This window comes from Carassius gibelio, chromosome A22 (genome assembly GCF_023724105.1).
Source record: "Carassius gibelio isolate Cgi1373 ecotype wild population from Czech Republic chromosome A22, carGib1.2-hapl.c, whole genome shotgun sequence".
Classification (NCBI taxonomy): Eukaryota; Metazoa; Chordata; class Actinopteri; order Cypriniformes; family Cyprinidae; genus Carassius; species Carassius gibelio.
In genome coordinates this window covers 5,333,727-5,359,747 of record NC_068392.1, presented here as the reverse complement: position 1 = coordinate 5,359,747, position 26,021 = coordinate 5,333,727, and the positions used below count along the sequence as shown (strand labels likewise).

The 26,021-nt window shown below is 36.4% G+C and overlaps 1 protein-coding gene and 1 pseudogene across 2 annotated transcripts; both read right to left on the bottom strand.

The window, feature by feature from the left end:
* Positions 1 to 878: 878 nt before the first annotated feature.
* LOC127942939 (uncharacterized) lies at positions 879 to 19,593 on the bottom strand. Of its 2 annotated transcripts, none has more exons than XM_052538964.1 (2): positions 19,492 to 19,593; positions 879 to 3,598 (listed from the first exon to the last, which is right to left on the bottom strand). In XM_052538964.1, the coding sequence occupies exon 2, from the start codon at positions 3,555 to 3,557 to the stop codon at positions 2,520 to 2,522; it is 1,038 nt and encodes a 345-aa protein (XP_052394924.1). In that variant the 5' UTR covers positions 3,558 to 3,598; positions 19,492 to 19,593; the 3' UTR covers positions 879 to 2,519. The 2 variants fall into 2 exon arrangements, with proteins under 2 accessions (XP_052394924.1, XP_052394925.1); XM_052538965.1 differs by lacking the exon at positions 19,492 to 19,593 and adding an exon at positions 19,263 to 19,426.
* Positions 19,594 to 25,021: 5,428 nt separating this feature from the next.
* LOC127942958 (BTB/POZ domain-containing protein KCTD6-like) lies at positions 25,022 to 26,021 on the bottom strand (annotated as a pseudogene).

Here is a 26,021-nt window from a genome sequence, read left to right as displayed (position 1 = left end):
AGTTACTGAAATGTTGAAACTGTGCGCGGAGACCAGACTTTTAAAAACATAATACCTTGATGGTAAGAGCTACATTGGTTGATTTGGTTTTGTGAAAAGAATGGTGGTGGCAACTTATGTTTTAGGGATGCTTCTCTTTTGCTTGGGTGGAAGACTTGAAAAGGGTTGGGCAAAGCGCAGAAAAATCCTGGTGCAGCTTTCCATAAAAGCACTAGAAAAGCAGCAAAGTTGGAGTTGGAACATTACTGCAAAAGACCGATTACAGAAAAATCAAAAGTATTGCATAAATTGAATTGTCTTTGAGTTTTAATGGTTTTCTCTCTTTTTTTTCTGGCCATCGAGTGCCAAAAAACATTACACATTTTGGTTGAAGAAAATGGATTAAAATATTTATAGATATTTATATGGGTTAGATTATTTAATGCTTAAGAAATGCTGTACGGCACATTAAACAGTCCCTAAAACTCCTTTTAATTATAGGAAGCAACATTAATATGGCAAACACACCAGTGTTCAATAAAAAATTAAATATACTTACAGTAATTATCACAATAAGCAATTCATCTGCTAACTAACATCTGGCGAGTTTATTAGCCAAACAGTAAGTAATTTACGGTTACCAAGCAACATGGCATAATAATATAAATTTGAATTAGTGCAGTTTGCTGGTGTTTATATAAGCTAATTCTAAACAGCTTTGAACATGGCTTATCCGGTGAGATTTTAGAACAGTATCCCCAGTTCTGAAATGGAACTGAATTGCTCTCAAGATCACTGTCCACGCCTCAACAGCTAACAGAGACGTCTTTGAGAAAAATTTCTTTGCTCACCAATAATCTTACTTGTTCATTTTAAAAAAGGAAACTCTGAGACTCCAGTAATCCACACCAAACACTTCTCAAACATATTTTAATCCACAACGTGATAACAGTAACTAAAGATACAACACTGACATTTACAGCTTTTGAGTGTCACGGATTCAACTGGATGAAAATAAAAATTGATTAACAGGAAAACAAAATCGGCTTGTATTTTGTGTGTGGACAAAAGTTTTTTTTTTTTTCTTCCTCAAATGGAACCCATATGCTGGTTAACTCTAAACTTAAATGTATATAAATAAAAAATTAAATGATAAATAGACTGCTGCATTGCCATAATCTACATTAGTTTGATTTTTTTGTTTTAAATTTATGAACCAAAGGCCTTAAGGCTTGTTGAACGCTTACTTAAATCTCACATATGTGTACCTCTTGTGCACAAAAAGCAAGCATCCATCCTGTTGTGCCTTAAAATGATTGCTCTATGCACATGTATCACCATCAACAAATGGAACCTGGTGAGGCAGAACATTGACCTTAGTAAAACATCTTGGGGAGATTTAGCAAACAACCTAAATTAAGTTTTTCTTTTCCAATTTGCTTCCTTCAGAAATCGCTGCATCAAAACCACCCTTTTGAAGATCAGTTTGTAATTTTCAGAATTTAGTTAAATGTGTAGAAGGCGATCAAGATTGCCACGTCAAGGCGCCACAAATCGTTAAACAAAAACAAGGACTGAACAACTAATGGATGCATGGAATGAGCAATATACATAATTAACTGCAGGACTGATGAGGACAGCATTTTCTTGTTCAAGTGTTTGAGGTACGTTCAACCAATGGACAAGCAAGTCCACTGCTTGACGGGATTCTGAGAACTCTGAAAACTAAGAATTTTTTTTTTGCAATTCTTTGTGGTCGTGGTACCAACAAAACTGTAAAATCATGAAAAACTAGGATTGGCACATTAAAAGAAACAGAGGAATTTATGAAAAGTGGAGTGCAGAAGGAAACAAGTACATCGAGAAGGAAAGCGTACGAAGATTCAGTTATATTCAACTCATCTCAAAGAATAAGGCCATTTATTTTGCCCTGAAATTAAATTAATGTGTAAAAAAGTGCCCCCAATTTGAACATGTTAGAGTCTAAACAAAAGTGTCATATGCAGTCTATGCCAGCAGACTAACATATTACAAAACTGGTGATGTCAAAAATCCTGGGTGACATAGACATCAGCAGGATCCAAGGACGAAGAAAGCCATAAATACCAAATTAGGTTAGGCTATCATTGTCTTTTCAAGCAGTAGCATGTAATAAATCACTCTACAATTTCAGTCTGTTCCCATGATCCAGTAAGACAGCAGTCCATGCCCATTTTTCCAACAAAAGGAGCATTCTGGGAACTGCATAGTCATAAATAAGGTTTTGCTCATCAGTCCAATCCTTCAGAAGTTAGATAAAAATACACAAAATAAAAGGTAGGTTGGGATGTGTTGAGGAAACAAAATACTGTGAGAGCAGAAAAAAGTATCCCATCTTTGGATTATGATGTCAGTAACTACTTGACAACAATGGAAAATTTGGAGGTAACTGCAATGCTCCCAATCCAGAGATAACCTTGGGTTTGTTTCCAGAAAATGCAACTCTGTGAAACAAGAAAAAAAAAAAAAAGGAAACGAAAAAAAAAATCTGCAGCAAGGGTCTATACAGAGTCAACAAGGGGATGGATCTGTATCACAGGCGACAAGTTAACTTGCAAGATTTTCTGTGCCTTTCTCCTCACCTCCTCATCCGTGACTGAATCATCTACTTTTATAACCTTCCATTCAAGACCATTGCCATTAAATCTAGAAACGTCTTGGCCATTGGTGAGTGCTGACTGGGACCAGTTATAGCTTTGGAAACGGAGTCTCCTCACTGAACCACTGTCCAGACCACTGGTCATCACATCAGGTTTACCTGATACAGTTTCCATCTTTTTATAAATGCTACCATCTTTAAGACCGAACCCATTCTGACAGACGACTGGGGCAGAGTCTCCAATCAGGGCATCTTCTACTTTGAACGGACACGACAAAACATGTTTGTTATCCAAGGCAACTACATTTGAGGTCTGACTGCCATTTTCGGTTGGTGAGTGAGGAATTCCCGAGAGATCCGGTGGCCTTCCCAGAGCAAAACTTGGGGCACTTTTTGAATCTGCACCAAAGTGAATTTGCAACCTTGCAGTGTGGCCTCCGGTCAACCCTTTTATGTTTGTTAGCTTGAGGCACTGCTGTGCTTGAACAGAATGTTTATTTAGCATTGTCGATGCAACATTCTGCTTAAGACTGTCCACCGAGAGATTGGTAAGCAGGATCTTGGGTTGGTTTTGGAGAATAGTCTTTGCTGCTCTACTTAGCATCGCATAATTCACATCCTTGGTCTTGCTCAAAACCTTCCGCCCTTTCTTCTTGGAAGGTTTCGACACTCTCTGAACCTTGCTGCCAATCCTGGAAGTAATTGGCTCTGTGGTGCAAGACGTGTATCCATACACATCTTTGCTCCTCAAAATCACAGGCTTGGCTCCCTCCTTCCTCAGCTCTTGAAGAAAGGACACCATTTGTCTCTCGGTGTCCGACAGGTCCCTGGCCATGGGGTTAAAGACCCTAAGGGCCTCTTCGAGGGCAGTTTGTCCAGCTGGGGCAAATCTGGCCCAGGAATGGACTACTCTCCCCATGCCCTGCTCTTCACAATTCATGGTGCACCTTCACAGCTGGTATGCATAAGGACTTCAGGTGTCTGTGAATACGAAAAGGATATTAGTTTGAAGCTTTTTCAATGGACGCATGAACTACAGTTTATCAGTTTTACTATGAACAGCAGTGTAAACTCTGCAACACTAGTTCCAAATGGATTAGCAGAAATATGACTTTGCATCCCAACTTCAGTTGATCAAAAAACAGGTGGTCCTATCCCAAGCACACAACATTGGTTGAGCTAGCAGTCCAACTGCGTTATCCATTACTCGTTAGTCTGAAAATTCTGCTGATAGTTAAGATTATATCTTCTTGGATGTAGACCTAGATTTAAACTACTCACTCTACATTATCCCAGCCAGTCTTGACTGATGCTGTTCGGCAAAATGTTTTTTATTTATTATTGTTTGCTTTAGGACAACTACTCTGTATTGCTCCAATGCTGCGATTTTCTTCAGGATCGAAAATCTGATATTGTGTATACACACCATGTTATTGTTAAGCCCCACGAAAGGCACATTATAAAGCACCATAAAGTTTTTGTGCACTGTATTTAAAGTGTTCTGAGACCGTTCCATAGTTTAATGTGAGGTTCAGGTGAATATTTAAGTTGCTGTATTCAATTTCATATTAACTATTCTCTCCGCTGCAGCTGTCGGTAATCCTCCACTCAGCATTCAAACTGCACGTTGCGTTCGGTTATGATAGTCAAGACGATGAAACTCTCTCTAAGATGATACAAAGTTCATATTATAATTGTTCTGTAAATAAAGATCAATGGTTTTGCATTAAAGGACATATTGAAAAATAACAGTTTTTAAATAGTTCTTTAAAAGTGCTCTTGAACTATAGGCCTAATACTTCACTAAATAAAGTATACTTGGCAAAGTAAAAAAGCTTGTAGCACTTGTATTCCATACAATCAAATTTGCATAACTGTCCCAAGAACATTTTGTGGTTGAGAAAATGACTTTAACTGTGAACTGGGCATTGACAGGAGTTCAAGTAGTGTAAAGTAATAGCCTTATACTATATACATATCTTCATATCTATCATCTCCAAATGCTTAGTAATTTTTATAATTTCTTTTTTTGAACAAGCATACACAATAAATGTTAGAAATAAAAAAAGAGCCATAAGATGGATCCATGTTCAAATTCAATCAAACTGAACTATTTTGAGATCTGATAGTGTTTGAAATAATTCCACATTGTTGAATGTTTTATTGCAAAATATTTGGCACTATGCCCATCGTAAAATACTGATATGCACTGATGCATCAAGAACAAAGTGTTTTGTTAAGCAAATTCCACATTTAGCAATTCAAGCATTCATGATTTTCTTTAAGGCTGTGTCTGAATGTTTGAATCACCTTACCAGAACTTTTTTTTCTCACTTCTGCTGACTGTGGGACATCGGAAGACGTGGAGGCGGATGTTGTAGTTCATGCACAAAATGAGAAAAAACCTTGGAGGATTTTGAAATGAGCCAAGAGGAGACTGGTTTCCTTCTCAAATTTAAGGAAACTTTGTTTCCTTTGCTCCTACATTTCCCAGAGGTGTGCGTGCGACGCATACATATTCAATCTTCCACTTGCACATCTTTGGTGTCCCGCAGTCAGCAGATGTTAGGAAAAAAAAGTGTTTATTATATTTGAAATTTGGATATTTATCTTATAAAAATGCATGGATTCACTACAGCCGGAGGCGTGTGAGGGATGTTTTAATACAGATGCGTTTTAATCCTTTATTTCACGTCTCCTGAACAGTTGACAACAAACACTTGTCTTGGAAGAGCAAGGACAATTTTTTATATAACTCCGATTGGATTATTTTGAAAGAAAAAAAGTCACATACACCTGGGATGCTTTGAGGGTGAGTGGAAGATGTATGATTTTTCATTCTCAGGTGAAAAGGCTGATATATTCTTTGTGCATATTATAGTTCAATACAAGTCAAAAGTTTGGACACTTTCCCATTCTTGTGTCCAAACATTTGACAGGTAATTATATATATATATATATATATATATATATATATATATATATATATATATATATATATATATATATATATATATATATATATATATATATATATTCTATTCAAGTTTATTTGTATAGCGCTTTTTACAATACAAATCGATACAAAGCAGCTTGTTTATTATATATATATATATATATATATATATATATATATATATATATATATATATTCTATTCAAGTTTATTTGTATAGCGCTTTTTACAATACAAATCGATACAAAGCAGCTTGTTTATTATATATATATATATATATATATATATATATATATATATATATATATATATATATATAGACACACACACACACACACTCCCCCTAAAGGATTATTAGAAACACTAATACTGTGTTTGACCCCCTTTCTCCTTCAGAACTGCCTTAATTCTAGGTGGCACTGATTCAACAAGGTGCTGAAAGCATTCTTTAGAAATGTTGGCCCATATTGATGTGATAGCATCTTGCAGTTGATGGAGATTTGTGGGATGCACATCCAGGGCACGAAGCTCCCGTTCCACCACATCCCAAAGATGCTCTATTAGGTTGAGATCTGGTGACTGTGGGGGCCATTTTAGTACAGTGAACTCATGTTCAAGAAACCAATTTGAAATGATTCGAGCTTTGTGATATGGTCCATTATGCTGCTGGAAGTAGCCATCAGAGGATGGGTACATGGTGGTCATAAAGGGATGGACATGGTCAGAAACAATGCTCAGGTAGGCCGTGGCATTTAAAAGATGCCCAATTGGCACTAAGGGGCCTAAAGTGTGCCAAGAAAACATCCCCCACACCATTAACAACACCACCAGCAGCCTGCACAGTGGTAACAAGGCATGATGGATCCATGTTCTCATTCTGTTTACGCCAAATTCTGACTCTACCATCTGAATGTCTCAACAGAAATCGAGACTCATCAGACCAGGCAACATTTTCCAGTCTTCAACTGTCCAATTTTGGTGAGCTCGTGCAAATTATAGCCTCGGCTTGAATCAGTCGGCCCATTCTCCTCTGACCTCTAGCATCAACAAGGCATCTTCACCCACAGGACTGCCGCATACAAGATGTTTTTCCTTTTCACACCATTCTTTGTAAACCCTAGAAATGGTTGCCCGTGGAAATCCAAGTAACTGAGCAGATTGTGAAATACTCAGACCGGCCTGTCTGGCACCAACAACAATGCAACGCTCAAAATTTCTTAAATCACCTTTCTTTCCCATTCTGACATTCAGTTTGGAGTTCAGGAGATTTTTTTTTTATTTTTACTTTATTTATTTGAACAGGGACACTGTAAAATATACATTAACCTTAAAAATTTACCAGGACCACACCCCTAAATGCATTGAAGCAACTGCAATGTGATCGGTTGATTAGATAATTGCATTAATGAGAAATTGAACAGGTGTTCCTAATAATCCTTTAGGTGTGTTATATATATATATATATATATATATATATATATATATATATATATATATATATATATATATATATATATATATATATATATATATATATATATATAGAATACAGTATATGCATAAACAGAATAAATATACATAATTTTTTGCAATGATCACTCAGATGTGGTGATCCAACACTTGACGTGTCGTGACAGAGTAATGGAGGCAGGGCATTTAACAATTTAACAATAAACGTTATTAACCAAAATGGGTCAGGACTGCTGTGCCTGACAGGGAGCGTACGAGAGAGAGCCCCGGCTCCGTGCCAAGGGGCAAGGAACTCGACCGGAAGTTGAAGTCGGGTGGGGGCTGCCATCTTTTAGCAGAACTTCACTTGCGTTAGCATTCCCATTGACTCCCATTCATTTTGGCGTCACTTTGACAGCGAATAACTTTACATCTGAGGCGTTTAAAGACTCTGTTTGTCCATTATTTATTTCTAAAGATACACGACAATGTATAAAGGGCTCCATTACCTTTTATGTTACATTATGGCCCCGTATAAACAGTTTTTGTAAAAAATAGGCTAACGATTGCGTCATAACCACTCGGCTCTCTGTCGCATTACCGTACAGACAGGAGGAGAAGCTCGCAGGCAATTAACTTAATATGGCGTACTGGCGTTACATTTTAAAATACTATACAAAATAATTAATCAGAATACTTACTCCTGCTCATTCACGCCAAAGAACTCCCCGCTCAAGCTCGCCGTCTCTGCAAGATTAACGATGGCAGTTTGCACGCACAGCTACTAGAAGATTTACATCTGTCAGACAGGTTGCTGACGTCGTCAAGCTTCGTTTGAGTCTGCGCGGCAGAAACGGAAGTGCTAAAAAAACGCTAAAACTGGGCTTCATTTGTCTCAATTGAGTTCCAATGGGGTCGCTGTGTCCATTTCTTTTACTGTCTATGCTCCGTGCGCACTCACAGTCTTCAAACAACACGAGCGCTTCTTGCTCTCTCTCTCCCTTGTGCATATTAATCAAAATCATTAAACACAATAGAAAAAAGGCGAAACACCAAAGTTTCACGCGCGCTAGCGCACTCACAGTCTTCAAACTACACGAGTGCTGTCTTGCTCTCTCTCTCTCTCTCTCTCGTGCATATTAACCAAAATTATTAGACACGATAGAAAAAGGGCGGAACGCCAAAGTTTCACATGGACCATTCAGAGATTTTTTTTCTCCATGACAGGCTGCTGGCTCCCACTGTTAATTTATTTTATTTTTAGGAAAAGCACTCTCTGTATTCGCTTAAAGCCCTCAAGTTTACATTGGTTACTGTATTCTTTCAATTGCTCTAAACAAGTATTTTGGGTGACCTTTTTTATTGAATACTAGACATCAAACTAGGCCCTATGTGTTCAGTAAGCTTGTTTCAGTAAGCTATGTGTTTTCAAGGCTTCAGGGTTTTATTGAATGCTATCACTATAAAAGTGCAAAGTAATGCATTCTCAGTCAGTCTTTTATATTGTAATTTTAAGAGCAATAAACATATATTGCAATGTTAAGGAATTCATGTTTTTTTCATTCAGATATGTAAATCAACATGTATAAATTGTTAGTAGTCAATTAATGGGGAGATAATCAAAATCGAATCGGTCTGAAAAAAATTAATCGTTAGATTAATCGATGCATTGAAAAAATAATCGCTAGATTAATCGTTTAAAAAATAATCGTTTATCCCAGCCCTAGAACGCATACTTTAATTATATTTAAATATACTTAATTTTATTATACTCACTTCATACATACACTACTGTGCAAAAGTCTTAGGCACGTTAGTATTTCCACCCAAAAGAATGGTGTTCAGCCAGTTATTTATATCTTTTGCTGTAGTGTGTCAGTAGAAAATATCAGTTTACATTTAGTTTGTTTCACTTTCATCTGTTTCTTCATGTAATCACAGACAGATTTGATGATGGTGAGATCAGATCTCCATGTGGAGCACCGGCTGTTGACTGCTTGTGCATTCAAAAATCTCACTAGATTATTATTAAAATTAATGACAAAATGAATCTTTGGAAATGTAAACTGGTATTCCCTACTGACACACCACATCAAAAGATATAAATAACTCTTAAAACCCTTTTTGGGGTGAAAATACTAATGTGCCCAAGACTTGTGCACAGTATTGTACTTTACAAATGACATTGTTGCTACTTTATAATGAATGACCATAAAGTAATCCACAGAACTGATTAAAGACAGTGTCAGACAGCACTACTTTAAACTAAATAGAGTGATTGACAGAGATACAGTAGCAAGATTATGTATGGTTTTGCATTAAATAATGACCCAGATCATGAAATACATTTATTAGCCTTAGAGTAAGGGAAGCCTGGGATATGAGACCATCCAAGGAGCATGTAAAAGCTATGGATTTATTTTAAATATTTGTAAATGTTCTTTAATGTTATCCATAGTTTTTTGTGGCTCTTCTTCTTTTGTATAGTATTAGTTTAGGTACTGGTAGCGTGTTAAAAGTATCGGTATGGTACCGGTATCATTAAAAAAAATAATAATAATCAATCGATACCCAACCCTATTGTTCAGTACAATTTATTCTGTCTTTTTGTTTATTCAAATAATTATATATACAAATAATTTGTTGCCAAACATTCTGTGTATCCCTAATTCACAGATTTAGAACAAGTCCTCTTATTTACAATGAACAACTGTGAATTGACATTCCCATAAATCCCTTCACATCTGATGGTTTTGAGTTTAACCTGTTAACCAGCATCCCCCATTATGGGACTCACAGCTGAAAGTGCCCTACCTAACTTAAAATTGCAACAGTTCCTTACTTCAGTGTGTTACACACATAATTTTGGTGTCTTTGAAAAGAAGACCCTTTGGGCTTTACTTTCCATCATCCAGAGGTGATAATGCTCTTAAACCTTAACATTTTTTACCACACTGAATTTATTTTTATTTGATATAAAAAATACATGAAATCAGTCCTGGAGAAATCAGATACCATGAAAAATGAGATTCCTGCAACCATTTTTCTGATACTATGTCTAGCCCCCCCAAATATACAAAATATTTACCAACTGTATAAACTATTTTAGTCATTAAACATTCCACTGCATAGTTTTTGAATTATAAAACACATCTTAGACATGATTTGAACACTAGAAAATACAATAAGAATAATTTGAGTAATAAAAATAAATAAGAAAAATAAAAAAGACTTAACTATGTATGCCAATTACAGTACATGCTGAGATTGCTAGAAATCGAGCATTTACACTGATTTCTGCTCATATAGTCAATTATCATGTGTTGACATGATGATGGTAATCATACAAATGTGCCAGATTGCTAAATTACACCTCCATCAGATGACAGGTGCGTCACAGCGCACGTCACAAGAGAGCGCCAGAATTCAAACAAACTATATTCCGCTTATCTCCAGTTATTCCATAATGGACACAAACAATACTGTCGCTGAAGAACTGAAATGTAAATAAAGGAATTATCATCCACATTACAATGTTATTGCTTCGTTGGACAAAACGTGCTCTATGAGATGTCGTTCAGTGGACCCTTACCTTTCTAGCTTAACTGGGATTTACAGCTGTGGATGTGTTTATGACTCGTTATTATGACGAATCTGGTATGAACTGCATTTTTATTCTTCATGTTTTGATGTGTACTGCTTACACAAATTTAGCAAATACATTCTTTATAAGCTTTCCATCTGTCGTGATCTGTCGCCGATGTTTGAGGCTTAGATAATTATAAAGATGTTTGTCATGTTTAATTTTGTCCCGTGTCATTTAATCTATTCTTAAACATTTGACATGTGCAAACAGAGGTCAGTGCATGGGTATCCAGTTGTGGGTTAACAGGTTAAACTTTTTTAATAATTAATGTTTTATTTATATTTTTACAACTTATGTTTTAGACAATGTTAGTTGCACTATTTTAGTGTCAATGTATGTTACCATGATGGTGTTTTGCATTTGTGTTGCTTATATTGCATGTACTTCAGCTTGTGGAAAAGTTACTTTTGGTGAGCTTTGAGTCATCCTGTGGCTTTTTTATTACCACTTTTGTTTATGAGTGGTTGTCAGTATATTATAACACTGTGTCTACACTGGACACCACTGATGCCTTGTACTAACAAATAAAACAAATGTACAAATGATTTGCAATGTCCACTTTGTCATGTCTGGTGCAGACATGGTGTCAGGTACAAAAACAGATTTTAGTACTTCAGTAGGTTAGTATATTACACCAGTTAATGAAAAACAGGTTTTTACTGTAAATTTAAGTTCACCTAGGTAACATCTAAAATATTACATCTGTATTTTTTACAGTTAATTTCTGGCCACCACAGCTTCCACCATTTTGAGCACCACTTGGCAAGGCTCAATCGATAAATAACGCATTATGGGGGTAACACTGAAGCTGATCTTTTACCCATAGTGTGTGCATTGATTCAGTGCATTGATCATTGTTGATGCCTGTCATGAGAAATCCCCTGAAACGTTGAAAGGATACTACAACAAAGATATCACTTTCATCTTTGGACAACTGATGGCAAACCAATATATTTTCACAAATATATGAGTGGTCTCAAGGAAGGACAGATGTTGGTCCACACACTCAGTCGACCCATCTCTGTTTAGGCCTCTTGAGAGCAAAATCAATGAAATTTTTAGCAGAGAAAAACAATGTAGATGACATTTTCAGAGAATGTGCCTTTAATTCAAGTACACTTTTTCTTACAGCAACTGGCAGATTTTTTATTTGTTTCGACCATAAACAACTTAAAAAAGTGAAAAGATCTGCCAGTGCAGTAAGGTAAAACACAACAGATTATTGAGGATTCAAATCAATAAAGGCTAAGTAATGATTTTGGGAAATGATACTCATTTAAATGTAAAAAAATTATAAAAAAACACCACCTACATCACTCAAATTACTTCAATATCATATCAATAAAGAAAAAAAGAAATCAACAACTTGGCGTCACCTGGCCACTAGGATGGCAAAACCATGACCAACAGTACTCCTATATTGCTTTTCCATTACCGGTAACAGCTCAACTCGATTCGACTCGCTTTTTGCTCCGTTTTCCATTGCAGATAGTACCTCCACAATAGTACCTGGTCATCATAGCAATGCTGCAGTAAACTGCCGTGACATAATCTTCTACGCGACACACACCCGCTACCCACACACACAAGACAATAGAGGAAATCGAGTGTATGGATGAAACACCTCCTCTTTTGACCATGGCGTATTCTTCTGAGTTACCATAATAGGAAAGGATATATCACGCAATCTCTGTCCAAACTATTTAAAAATTGGTGGGGTTATTCAGGATACTCGAGCTGGTACTGTGTAGTGGAAAAGCACCAAAAGAAAAGATTGATTCATCTTTTTGTTTAATCTTGGATTGAATGGGCCTTACAAGACTTATGAGACACCCGATTCTGAAGACTAGGGCTGCACGATGTGTCGTTTAAGCATCAATATCGCTATGTAAGAATCCACGAGAGTCACATCGCAGGATGTGCGATGTAGGCTGTCGTAGTTGATCCGTTATTCATTAACTGTATGGGCCAGATGCTCCCCGGCCCTTGACGAATGTGATTTGCGGAGAGCACGTGAGAGAGAGCGCGTGCAAGAGAGAGAGAGACAGAGAGAGAGCGCTTCAAACAACATGAGCGCTGTCTTGCTCTCTCTCCCTCGCGCATATTAATCAATTGACACGATGGTGTCGATGTTTAAATCATTTAAAATGAAAATGTAAATCTGCTCACCCCATGTTTGTTTGTTCAAAAAAAAATTGGATTAGATTTCATATCGCAATAAATCGCAGAAAAATTTTATATCGCAATGTAATTTTTTCTCAATATCGTGCAGCCCTACTGAAGAGACCCTGAATCATGACAACCATCATCAAAAGAAGATGCCATTAATGTAGAACCCGATATTAAGAGTTCAAATGCAGAGCAATCAGATTTGTTTGAGGAGTTCACTCATTCAAAATGGACGACCACACAAAAACACAGTGGAACTGAAGAGCAACTATGATATCCAAAGTCCTACTCACATTGCAACCAACTAGGGATGTAACGATTAACTGCAAACCGTTCGAAAATCTACAAAATAATGTTACGATTCAAATCGATTGAGATGCCAAACAAATCACAATACAATTAGAGTAGGAGTTTATATGAATGTATCTCTGAAGGGAACTGACTGTCTTTATATATATATATATATAAAAAAAAAAAAAAAAAAAGTTTACTTGGTATTTTCTTTTAATCTTGCCTCTGAACAATTCATATTAAACTAGTGTTCATAACCGCAATGCTGCTTTGTTTACACCGGTAACCCAGGAAAAAAACACTGCATCATTGCTGTTCATAAGCACCACCTGCTGTCAGAGAGTGAATCTGCATCTCATTCAGCTTGTATGCGGTTTCGTGCAGATATGTTTTATGTATAATAGTTTTAAAAAACTTCCATTTTAAATGGAAAGAGCACAGACAAATCCTTAGTTTGTGCATATTAAGATATTTAATTTTATTTGTATATATAACTTGTTTGACTTAGGGTTTGTATTAAAATTAAAACTTTAGTTTTGTTCCATTTCAATTTTACAAAGAAACATGCAGCAATAGCAGAATCACATACTCACAATGGCCAAACATTTACATCTACATAAAATCTATTTCTTGCCTTAAAACAGAAGTGAAACCACTGTATTTGCAAATGTGGTGCAGAAACAACTTACGTAATAAAATGTAATGATTTTGCGATAAAGTGCTTTAACATACATTGAGCGTACATGTACCTCTTAGAATCTGCAGAGACATCTATTTGTTATGAACGAATGTAAGGACTGAAAATATCATTTTAATATTTTTGTACAAAATAATTGTAACAATACTACGTTGCACACTTGCACTTCGTTGCTAAACTTATATTGCACACTAATAGATGTTGTGGTAATATATGCATGCTTACAGGATTAAATGTTTCCTGTGCATTTACATTGCAAAGACAGGGGAAGTCATGGCCTAGTGTTTAGAGAGTTTGACTCCTAACCTTAAGGTTGTGGGTTTGAGTCTCAGGCTGACAATACCACAACCGAGGTGCCATTGAGCAAGGCACCGAACCCTAAACTTCTCCCCGGGCGCCGCAGCATAAATGGCTGCCCGCTGGTCCGGGTGTGTGTTCATGGTGTGTGTGTTCACTGCTGTGTGTGTGCACTTTGGATGGGTTAAATGCAGAGCATGAATTCTGAGTATAGGTCACCATACTTTGCTGTATGTCTCGTCACTTTATTTGATGTGTTTTCATCATTTTAGAGTATTTATCATCTGTAACGTCTAGAAAATGTAGTTTTAAGAAAATAATCAGATGTTAAGAGCCGCTCACACTTAATGCACTCCTGCATTATGAAAAATTGAAGTGCAGCACATGGCAAGTTTAAAGGATTTTTATTCATCCGATTTACACTGAGGGACTTGTTCAAAAAAGAATAAATGTTGGATGGGGACGTGGTTCTATCTACTGTTGACTGGAAGAATTGCGGATGTGTATAAGACTTTGCAATAAACTGTAAGAAAGTGGCGGGGTTTAGCCACACTAAACGTTTTGAAGTTTTACATAAGTCAGGAGAAGTCTATCATTTCATTGGCAGAAAAAATAAAATAAAAATTAACCCTTGTGCGTTGTTGGGGACGTTTTCATCCACTAGGGGGTAAAGTTGAGTCTTACTTTGGCCACAACTTTCTCTGTTTATGCTAATGGGATGATTTTTGGTGACAAATCTTATTTTGACCCATATTTTGGGAAAATACTTTGAAATTTTTCCAAAAACTCAAATGGTACACTGTGGGCAAATTCCCTACCCTTTCGTTATGTTCATGGATGAAAACGTCCTCTAAATTTAACTGCTGTAAAAATGTATCAGATAAATATTTTTCAAAAATTTATTTGCATAAATTTATTAATCAACCTCAGTCCTGATCAAAACTACCAAATGTTTAAAAAAAATCCAAGATTTTAATTCTTTAATTACAAAGTTCATAAATATTGGGCATGTCAAAGATTAGTAACAAGATTGGCTTTGATGCATTGTTAGTTTTTGTGCAGCATTAGATTTAAATTTTTTCTCTCTCATTTGTTGTTAGTGGCTGTTTTTACCCCTTTGACTTCCATTATAACGACATTTTTTTATTGCAAAGCCATGACACCATATAATCATGCATTCTTGATTGTTTGTGGTTTTCCCTTTTGGGAAGAGGTAAAATTTGTTATTTTTACAGTTGATCACTAGGTGGGACCATTAACCCTTTAGATAGGCCTGTGCAAAAAAAAAAGGCTTAGTTTCTGGCTTGTATATGGAGTATAATAGCAAATTATAGTGTTTGTGTGTGTGTGTGTGATTCTTGATTGTTGGTGGTTTTCCCTGTTGGGAAGAGGTAACATTGGTTATTTTTTACAGTTGTTCACTAGGTGTGACCATAAACCCTTTAGATAGGCCTGTTTAAAAAAGGCTTAGTTTCTGTCTTGTATATAGAGTTACAACAGCAAATTATAGTGTGTGTGTGTGTGTGTTAGAGAGAGAGAGAGAGAGAGAGAGAGAGAAAGAAAGTGTGTGTCAGAGAGACCTTTAAGCACATACCTTGATGTATCTGAAAAAAATCTAAATATGCACCTCAGCTCTCAGAACTACACGGAGTAAACAAAAAAAAGAAGTGTGTTTATGCTCCTGCTGCCTTCTGATGGTGACAAGAACGGATGGCCTATGTGTGAAATGCTCATCTTTCTTGATGGTAAAGCCAGTTTAAAACCTTAAAATCCTGTAAAAAAAATCTACTTTGCATCAAATTTATGAACAATGTATTATGAACCAAAATGCAATACCTACTTCAAATAAGCTGCAGCTCGCTGGAGGGGTCAAGCTGCATAATCATTTCTAAAACTTCAGTACAAGTCAAGCCCTTTCTCGTGTTGCTTGCTTCTCTTCTCACCATTAAATGACCAGCACAATGGCATGCAAGTGTTTAAATCCACGTACTTTGCTTTTGTTTAGTCTATACTCATCACCACCATTAAAAGGCAGCAGGTGCATAAATACACTTTTGTTTACTCCATGTAGTTCTGAGAGCTGAGGTGTACATTTTGATTTTCTCAAATACATCAAGGTAAGTGCGCAAAGGTCTCTTTCACACACTCTCTCTCTCTCTCTCACACACATACACACACACACAATATAATATGCTGTTATACTCCATATAGCTTCATATACAATTCAGAAAGTAAGATTTTTTTGCACAGGCCTATCTAAAGGGTTAATGGTCCCACCTAGTGATCAACTGTAAAAAATAACAAATGTTACCCCTTCCCAACAGGGAAAACCACCAACAATCAAGAATCTCACACACACAAACACTATAATTTGGTGTTATACTCCATATACTCCATATAACGCCATACACAAGCCAGAAACTAAGCCTTTTTTTTTGCACAGGCCTATCTAAAGGGTTAATGGTCACACCTAGTGATAAACTGTAAAAATAACAAATTTAACCTCTTCTCAAAAGGGAAAACCACAATCAAGAATGCATGATTATATGGTGTCATGGCTTTGCAATCAAAAAAATGTCATCATAGTGGAAGTCAATGGGGCAAAAACAGCCACCAACAACAAATGAGGGAGAAAAAATTTAAATCTAATGCTGCACAAAAACTAAAAATGCATCAAAGCCAATGTTGCTACTAATGTTTGACATGCCCAAGATTGTTATAAAAAGTAAATAAAAAATCCAGCCACAATAAGTCTTATATTGAAAATAAGTAATTTTGTGTGTTTTTTCCCCCCAAATCAGTGACATAATTTATGAACTTGGCAATTAAAGAGTTAAAATCTTGGATTAAAAAAAAAAAAACATTTGGTAGTTTTGATCAGGACTGAAATTGATTAAAAGATTTATGCACAAAAAAGGAAAAAAAAAAGGAATCTGATACATTTTTACAGCAGTTTAATTGAGTGGATGTTTTTATCCCGAATATAACGAAAGGGTAGTGAATTTGAGCAATGCACAAGGGTTAAACAGTCCTTGATGAATTGTTCACAGCAAGATTAATTACATTTAGAAAACAGACAAAAATGTTTTTATTTCAGGTTAATTTATGTGAAATTTCATTTCATGCCAATCACTGTTATGTAAAGAGTCCATATTTTACCCACCCCCCAAATTCATAACAACAGTCCTTTGTCTTAAAAATGACATTGAGCTGCCATGTTGCTTTTCTAAACACTAAGCAACTTGCAAATGGCAACATAGCAAACGTTTACATTGTGACAATATACAATCATACAGATAGAACACAATAACAAATACTGTGTGAATTAGAGCTGCACGATAAATCGCATGCGTTTATCATGCGCATCTCGTCAGTAAAGCTGGTTCTGTGATTAGTAGTAAATCTTCAGCACATGCTTTCAGATGGAGCGGCATTTACTACGAAGAACCGTAGTTCACTGACAAACTACACAATATCGCATTCATTACCAGTGATGTATCGCTAATACAGAACTGGCTTTACTGACTAGGGCTGTCACTTTCAGTTCGATAATCGATTGCACAATCGATCAGACCAATAAAAAAAAAGTTCAAAATGAAAATATGGAATCGATTTTAACCAAATATGTACACTATTATTTTTAAAAGAATTAAACAATTAAAAAATATAGATGTAACAAAACTCACAAACAAGCAGAAAAAGAAAATAAAGAATTCCGAAAGTGCAGTATGCGTTGCGAAAGCTAGACAAAAAAAAATACCAGAAATTTGAAACGTCTATAAGACCCAGTGACCTCGAAAGCAACCTCTTATGGGCCTTTCACACAGGACGCGGAATGCCGCTGGGTTCAGCGTTTCCCTTCCGATACAACGTGATTTGCGCTGCGCTATGGCGTATGCGGAGTTTTAACAACTTTTAGCGGGAGCTCTTTCATAGTCTGTTGTTCCTCCTTTCGGTCAGCAGCAAACATGTATCTGTATCGTTGTAAGAAGCGAGCGATAGCGCTAGTCCTGCTGATGAGAATTAAGAGAGAAGCAAGGAAGAAGAGGCTGTGGGTACGACCTCAAACTTGTATTGGACAGATCAGGAAATTCTGACACACACAGTACTAGCCGTTCATTCATTTTGATTTCCATGCTTGTTTGGATCCCCTGATTCTATTGGTCACACTGGTAATCGTCACAAAGCGCAGCGGCAAAAGTTGAACTATTTTGAACTTTGACCACGGCGTGCGCGCAAGCATGCAAATGATGTGCAATATAAGAAATATTGCTGACTTGTGCGTTTCCAGCGCTCTCTTTACGTTCATCCGTTATTTGACGTTGAAAAAGCAAACGTCTTTTTTTAGACAGTGGTTTTTCACGATAGTGACAGCCCGATTACTGACGAAATGCGCATGATAAACGCATGCGATTCATCGTGCAGTCCTAGTGTGAATAGTCTCTTAAAAAGACATGAAAGAGCACTTTATGACATTTACAATTTAAAGAAGTAGGTGTTTTTCTTATTAAGTATAACGCATAATTTTAACATGTTCTTTAACAAACATCTTGATATGATAGTTAATACTGGAAGCTAATTCCATCCAAAAACATAAATTATTGCAAATTTCTAGTTTGTATACAAAATGTATTTTATTTAGTTGAAAAGTAATTCGCCGTCCAAGTAAAGTTCAGCCAATTCTGACAAATTTACGCAGTCTAACTGAAAAATAGGCATGTCTTTTGTTTTGATGATTATTTGTAATGAAATCTTTACTTTATACCCTTGTTTGTATTTTAAATTCACAACAAACACATGAATACAGAAACCTCTTTTTAGTAGCTAGATAGCGCGCGCAGCGCCCCTTAACTGCGATACTTCACGAGGTTTGACGTAACCAAGCGCATACGAAAATACAGATCCGGTCTTTACACGCTATATTAATCTTCCTTAGCAAACAAAGCGTTAAATAGATCGAATGATATGTAAGAAACCAACTGATACGGCGAAATAAGAGTTTTGTAGCAGTAAACGTCAATAATTTCGAATTATATTCAATAACATTTCAAATGGCGATGCAACACAATACAATAGAGCAACATTCAGCTGGCGAAAAGGAGAGATAAACATTCGTCTGATACTTAGAGGTTGAACAATACCTCGCAACTGGACCAGATGAAAACGATTCAAAAACAACAGACGTTTTTCTGCCCCACTTTGGGTGTCTACTTGAGAAAAAACTAATACGCAAAAAGCCAGGCTAAAATGTAGTTGAGCATAAGCCATATACGGAGACTTTATGACGAGCCTGCTTTAAGTAAATGTCATACAGCTGTAACACGCGCTTCCTCCTCAAAATAAATACATAATTTTAAAATAACGTCTTACCTTTAACCGAGTCCCTTATGAGAGCATTGAAATGAGAGCTGCCGAGCTCCCTGCCATGAAACAAAAATGGCTCTCAAAGCCTCAGAGGGCGAGAGTCTCGGAGTGGCTGACTGGAAGAAGGGGCGGAGCTATCGCGAAAATAGCTAGCTGATGTTAAAAATTGTTTATTTAGTGCAAAAGAATAATTTCATTTTGTTGTGGGAAATGGTTCAGAAATATGTATGTAACATGGAAGGAAAAACTCACCACGGATCATTAAATTATTAAACATGTAATGTTTAATATCAATAGTAATGCAGTCAAGAATCGTCATAAAAAACTTGGTATAAATATAACAAATGTACATATATATATGTTTAATAAAAAGTATTACAAAAGGGTGATTACGTTCCTACAGGATTTGCAGATTAGTGGTGGGGGATGGGCAATCAAGAGCCCAACCCCCAAAAATGGGACTGAAGAACATATGCTCGACAATAATGATGGGAATGTTGGAATGTCCAACTTTGTACTAGAAAAAATATAAAAGAACACCACTTGAAGTTGAACTTCCAAATTCGTTTTTCACAGATTTCACAGAGGTGTGGCTGTATGACATTATGTTAGCATGGCGTCTCTCAGAGAGGTGAAGACAATTCACTTTTAATGAAATAAAATGCATCAAACTTCCCACCATACACTATAATAAAACCTCTCTAGCCAACATTTGGAGAGACTTATGAGTATAACATGACAAATGATCCTCCATTTTGATTACTGTAGAACTACACACAGTACTACATTGCATTGCTGATCCTTAACAGTTTGGTTGCTAGGAGATTTTTTTTGTTTTTTTTTTGATGATGATAATAAACTGCAATGCTAAAGACAGCATTGCTATGTTGTTTCCTTACAGATAATGGAACATCTTCATAGTCAGAAGTTGGACATTTCAAGGTGGATTGTCACAAAGTTTAGAATGAAATTTTTGAGTAAATTTTTTTTCTTGACACATTGTTTTTACTGGTAACATTGGACACCTTGTAGTGAACTCAATATGCCTTCATCTAGCTCATGCAATACTGTTGCTAACCACTAATGGCTTTATTAGATAGATGATCATAGCGACCATATGCTTTCTTCTAATGTTTTTGCCTTGTTTATTTTGGTTTGGAGGGACATCGTCCCAGTCCCCTGATGGCGGCCATTTTATGTTTTGGTGGATGGGTCAATAACAGTCTAACATAAAAAATAACGTTCTGCAATTTAAAAAAACGTAAATATTATACACAAATGAAGAAAAGACATGAATGCACTTTTCTTTTCTTTTTTAAAATCTTTGATATTACAGCATTTGTTGAATTTGAGTGAAATTTATACTGTATATCTAAAGAAGCATTAGAACATTAGCATTAGCTTTCTTTGCTCAGGCATGTTGTTTAGTTGTAGCTAAACCTTGGTGGTGTTAGCTTTGTTGCAAGCAATGGTGCCCAGCAATGGCAGAAAGACATCTTTGGTGAGGTGTATAACATTAAATGAATAATTCCAATCATGTGGATTGTTGAGGTGATCTGACTTTTTTTCTTTCTTTCTTTTTTATTTTTTTTAATTGATCAGTCTTAGGCCAGAAATCGACAAAAATCTAATATCTGTACTGAATGGGGAACTCAAGCTTTATCCAGAGACCAGAATATCATAGAGCCTTGGTGATGGGCTATTTTTACTGAGGTTAGTGTGCATGCACATAGCAACCATCCAGAGCACCCTAGCAACTGCATAGTAATATGCTAAAAACAACCACATTGCAATGCTATGGCTTACAGCCTAGTATAATACCAGTGGCTTTTACACAAGCAAACACCAATTACATTTTCTTCAGAAAAACAAACCTCACCTCACCTCACCTCCACCTGGTGGCCATAGGAGAACAGTGAACGTTGGGAAATATGCTTATAAAATGGTAAATATTTGTGCCAAATTTCTGCCCTTTCATTTCCTGCTATGATTATAACTGAATATTGGCATGTAGATGTAATTCAGCCCAGGACTCTTATCAAATGTGAAGTTTGGGGCAGATCGGACATTGCATGTTTAAGCTAGTTTAAAACAAGTAATTTCCTGTTGCCAGCAGGTGGCGGTATGATTATAACTGAAATATCGGCCTTAAGATCTGTTAAGCCAAGGACTCTTATCAAACGTGAAGTTTAGTGCAGATCAGACATTGCATGTTTAAGCTAATGTGAAACAAGATATTTGAACACTGGCATAATTGGACACTTGCATTTCGATGTGTTCAGGCCAGGACACTTATAAAACGTGACGTTTGAGGTAGACTGGGCAGTGAATGCATGAGTTACAACAACTTCCTGTTTCATAGCATTAATAGCATGCTTTAGCACTTAGTAAGTGTTGCCAGCATGTTTGAGAATATATATAGTATGTTTAGCACACAATGACATATTTTACAGTGTTGCTAATAGTGTAAAACAAGTTACTTCCTGCTGCCAGTAGGTGTCGTTATAAATATAACCAAATATGAGCATGTAGATACCTTCAGGGCAGGACTCTAATCAAACTTGTGTAGTTTGAAGTAAGACTGGAAATTGTATGCACGAGTTGCATTAATGTTCTGTTTCATGCATTAATAGCATGCTTTAGCACTTAGCTAAGTGTTGCTAACATGTTTTAATATGTTTCTAGCATGTTGACAGTCTATTTAACACTTGACAGTCTATTTGACACTTTTTAATATGTTTCTAGGAGTCCATAACAGAGTTAAACATGTCACTTCCTGTTGCCAGCAGCTGGCACTATGACTATAACTGAATTTGGGCATGAATGTTTGTTCAGAACAGAACACCTATCAAACGTGAAGTTTGTGTCACGCTGTCTAGTCTCTGTTTCCCTGAGTATCCACTAGTGAGCTCACTTCACCGTAGGCACTAGAATTCCTCTAGTCTGGTCCTGTCTCCAGTTAATTGCACCAGGTGCAGGCAATATATTGTCATTAGCCTCCTTATAAATACCAGTCTTTCCCTGTTGTTTGTATGGAGTCCTTACCCTTCGTGTATGCAGCTTTCTCGTATTCCGAGTTCTCTCATTATCTTCTTGTCCTCAGAGTTCCCGTTCCTTTTCCTTGCCTCTTCCCTACTTGTTTATTTATTTGTTTGTTTGTTTTCGGACTGTATGTATGGATTTGACCTCTGCTTGTTCGACTACGATTTGGATTACCCTATATTGATATTAAACATCTGCGATTGAATCTCGCTCTCTCCCTGTGTCTCTCTGCTGCACGATTCGTCACAGTTTGGGGCAGATCGGACATTGCTTGCCGAGTTACAGCAACTTAACTATTTCATGGTGAAACATCAAATTTTGTCAGGCGCCAGGGACACGCCCCTTGACAAAAACTCAAGATCTTCACAGTTTAACGTCACAAAGGTGTTATGATGACCCTTACCAAATCTGAAGAAGATCCGATTAAAAATAAAGGATTTTGTCAATGTACGAGGCATGGAAATGGCAAAAACTGCACAAAAATTTTACAGGAAATTCAAAATAAAGTAGGTTTTGGATTTTGTACCAAGATAATTTTTTTGTAGGTAATGGTCTGTTACACGTGTGTACGACTATTGAGCCATTTTGCCACACCTAGTTCTGAAACCTATATCAATAATAGGTAAAAATTAATAGCATGAATGCACTGTAAGTCGCTTTGGATAAAGGCGTCTGCTAAATGCATAAATTTAAATTTAATATCAGATGTAAATTTTTGCAAAGTTTTGTGAGGATTGGAGCATGTTTATGTCCTCAAAAATGCAATTCACTTTGAAGTAGAAGAAGAAGAAGAAACAACCCAGGGCCCTAAATAGAACTAGCACACAAACACATGCACATTACTGGTAGACATCTCTTTTAGATTGGTGGCAGTATCACATATCCTGAATAAATTATCAATAAAACCACAATGACAAATGCTAGCTAACAAAAAAAAATGCTAAAGCTGTCAGTCTTAAAAGGCCATGCGAGCTGTTCTATTAATGGTGAACCTTGATGTGAGCATTGTACAAAGCTTTTTAATATTATTGATGAATCAGGAAATGTGGCTAATTAGTGTGTCTTACAAGTCAGTTACCAACTTCTTTAGTGGTTAGGTAACATAATTCAACTACTGATACTTTTTTTTTTCAATGTTAAAATTGTAGTATGCATAAATAGATTATTTAAACAAGTTTCCCTATTCATCATTGATCAGACAAACACCCCTTACCCCAAACTCACACCATTGGTTGAGTTATTGTTGCTGTGCAACACCACTCAAAACAGACTGAAATTTCCTTTGGCGTCACTTGTGGCACTGAAATACACACTGCAGCTTAAAGTGCCATATTCACAAAAAGAGAAGCATGTTTATAGATTTTCATCCATTTAAGACTATGACTAACATATAAAAAATCCATAATACATATATAAGATCTGCTGTTTTCAGCATTTTGAATAAGATTTTATTGTCAATTTCAACACAAAACCCTCAAAAAAAAAAAAAAAAAAGCAAATATATTTAGATAATCCTGTTATAATTTATTCAGGTTTTTGCATTTAAAAGAGAGAAGCACCAAAAGTAACTTAATATTCACATAAATATTCCATTAGAATAATGAATTAAATTAATTCCCATAATAAAACAAAAGGTCCTTCCAATGAAATGTTATACAAAGACAACTACATAAAAAGACACAATGTATAATGAAACTCTTGTTTTTCATGTGTAGGTCAAATTCATTACACACATAAGTGAACTCTTTCAATTTCATATGGGTTTTCAAAACATTCAATGGATGCTCTCAGCTTCAAATACGCTAACCTGAGTCTAAAACGCATTTGAGCCTAACATGAATTTTAAATGGAACATTAACTCTGGTCTAGAAGCTGATCATAAGAGGTATTGTTTTGCTTAAAGCTTTAGGCCACAAAACATTGAGCAATATGCAAATTACATAAATGTATGCATCTCAAAGGGGGAAAATATTACTGTATCAATAATAGTGCAGATACCACAATCATGCAACCCATTTACAGTTTATGGGCTCACTCACAAGACAAAATATCTGCAGAAATACTATAAATACAACTCAATACTGTATATTTAACACTGATGAAATATATATAAAAAGTTTCTGATTTAAAGGTTGCATAAATAGATTTGACAATTAAGAAAGAAATTTGGGTCACTCTTTCCTAGTATATGATATAGTACTTTTAGAAATTGTTGAGGTTCTTTTTATCCATAAACATCTGAAGACACATAAAACATGATAGGACTAGTCCACCCAAATACATACAGCAGAAAACATTTTCATTGTGTTCATTATTGTTTAGTCTGAACCAGGATCTGCAAGTGGAGATGTGGTGAATTGAAGTAATTTTGGAATTACCCTAATTACGAGTTCACTAAAAATCGCTCAAATCTTTGTTAAACTCGTAATTGCTCAAGTTGCTCTGAATATTAACAATAGATATGGTTAATATTCAGACTTCAATGCAGCATAAATCAGTCCTCGACCTTCTGCGCAACTCTACAGAATGTCCAACAATGTTCTACCGTATTCTTATTGGCGCGTTCACTTATTTGATGCACCTGCGTGTTGCGAATCGAGAAGCCTTGCTTGGAGATGTACTCTACCAGATGCACCTGAAGGGAAACCTCTTGGTTGTAGTCACGTGGTCCAAAGGTAAGTCTCTGGTGCCCATCATGTGTTTATTCCATCTGGTGAAGTTGTTGGAGATGCCTTCGAGTAGTGCATGAACTTCGGTGGTGACGGTGAGTTGAGTGATAATGACCGCCACCGGGTTTGAGTACTTGGACAGCTTACGAGTACTTGAAAGTTCAACAACTTGTTCAAAAGTGTCCAGTGGATAAAGGGGTTTGGTTTCTCCTAAACATTGGATCAGGGGCTCTATCTGATAGAAGTCTGCTTCCTTTTGAAGGAGCTCTGTTTCTTGAAAGTTACATGGTAGTGTCAGTTTCGAGGTACGTAAAAAGTTCAATATGTAACGGAATAGAGGACCATCTCGATCTATAAAATAGTTGCCCTGGGCGTCTCGTGCAGTGGGAAAGTCTCCACGAAACATGGCGCCCAACATAGAGTCTGGATAACGCTGGAGGGTGGAATGCAACATTTAGCATAATGTCCACCATCTACAACAAACAAGAACATAACAATAAACATGCATTTTGTTCCTGCTGAGAATGAGAAGATACTTGATACAGAAAAAACTGCCATGCAGGCCCATGGATATGGTGCTGTTCTAGTTGGTGAACCATCAAACCAATGCTGTTCTCCAGCAGTACTTCAATCAGCTTGGTTTTTCTTGTAAACTGGTTCACCAAGAAAGACTTTCTTGGGTCCATCCTTGAAAACAACATTTTCTGCTTTCAGTAGCTTTGACAATACCCTTAGGAACATAGGTTTCTATGGGAAATTGAGCTTAAGGAAGTATAGATTGTATGGTTTAAACCACCACATGAAATGTTTTCAAATTCAACCCTG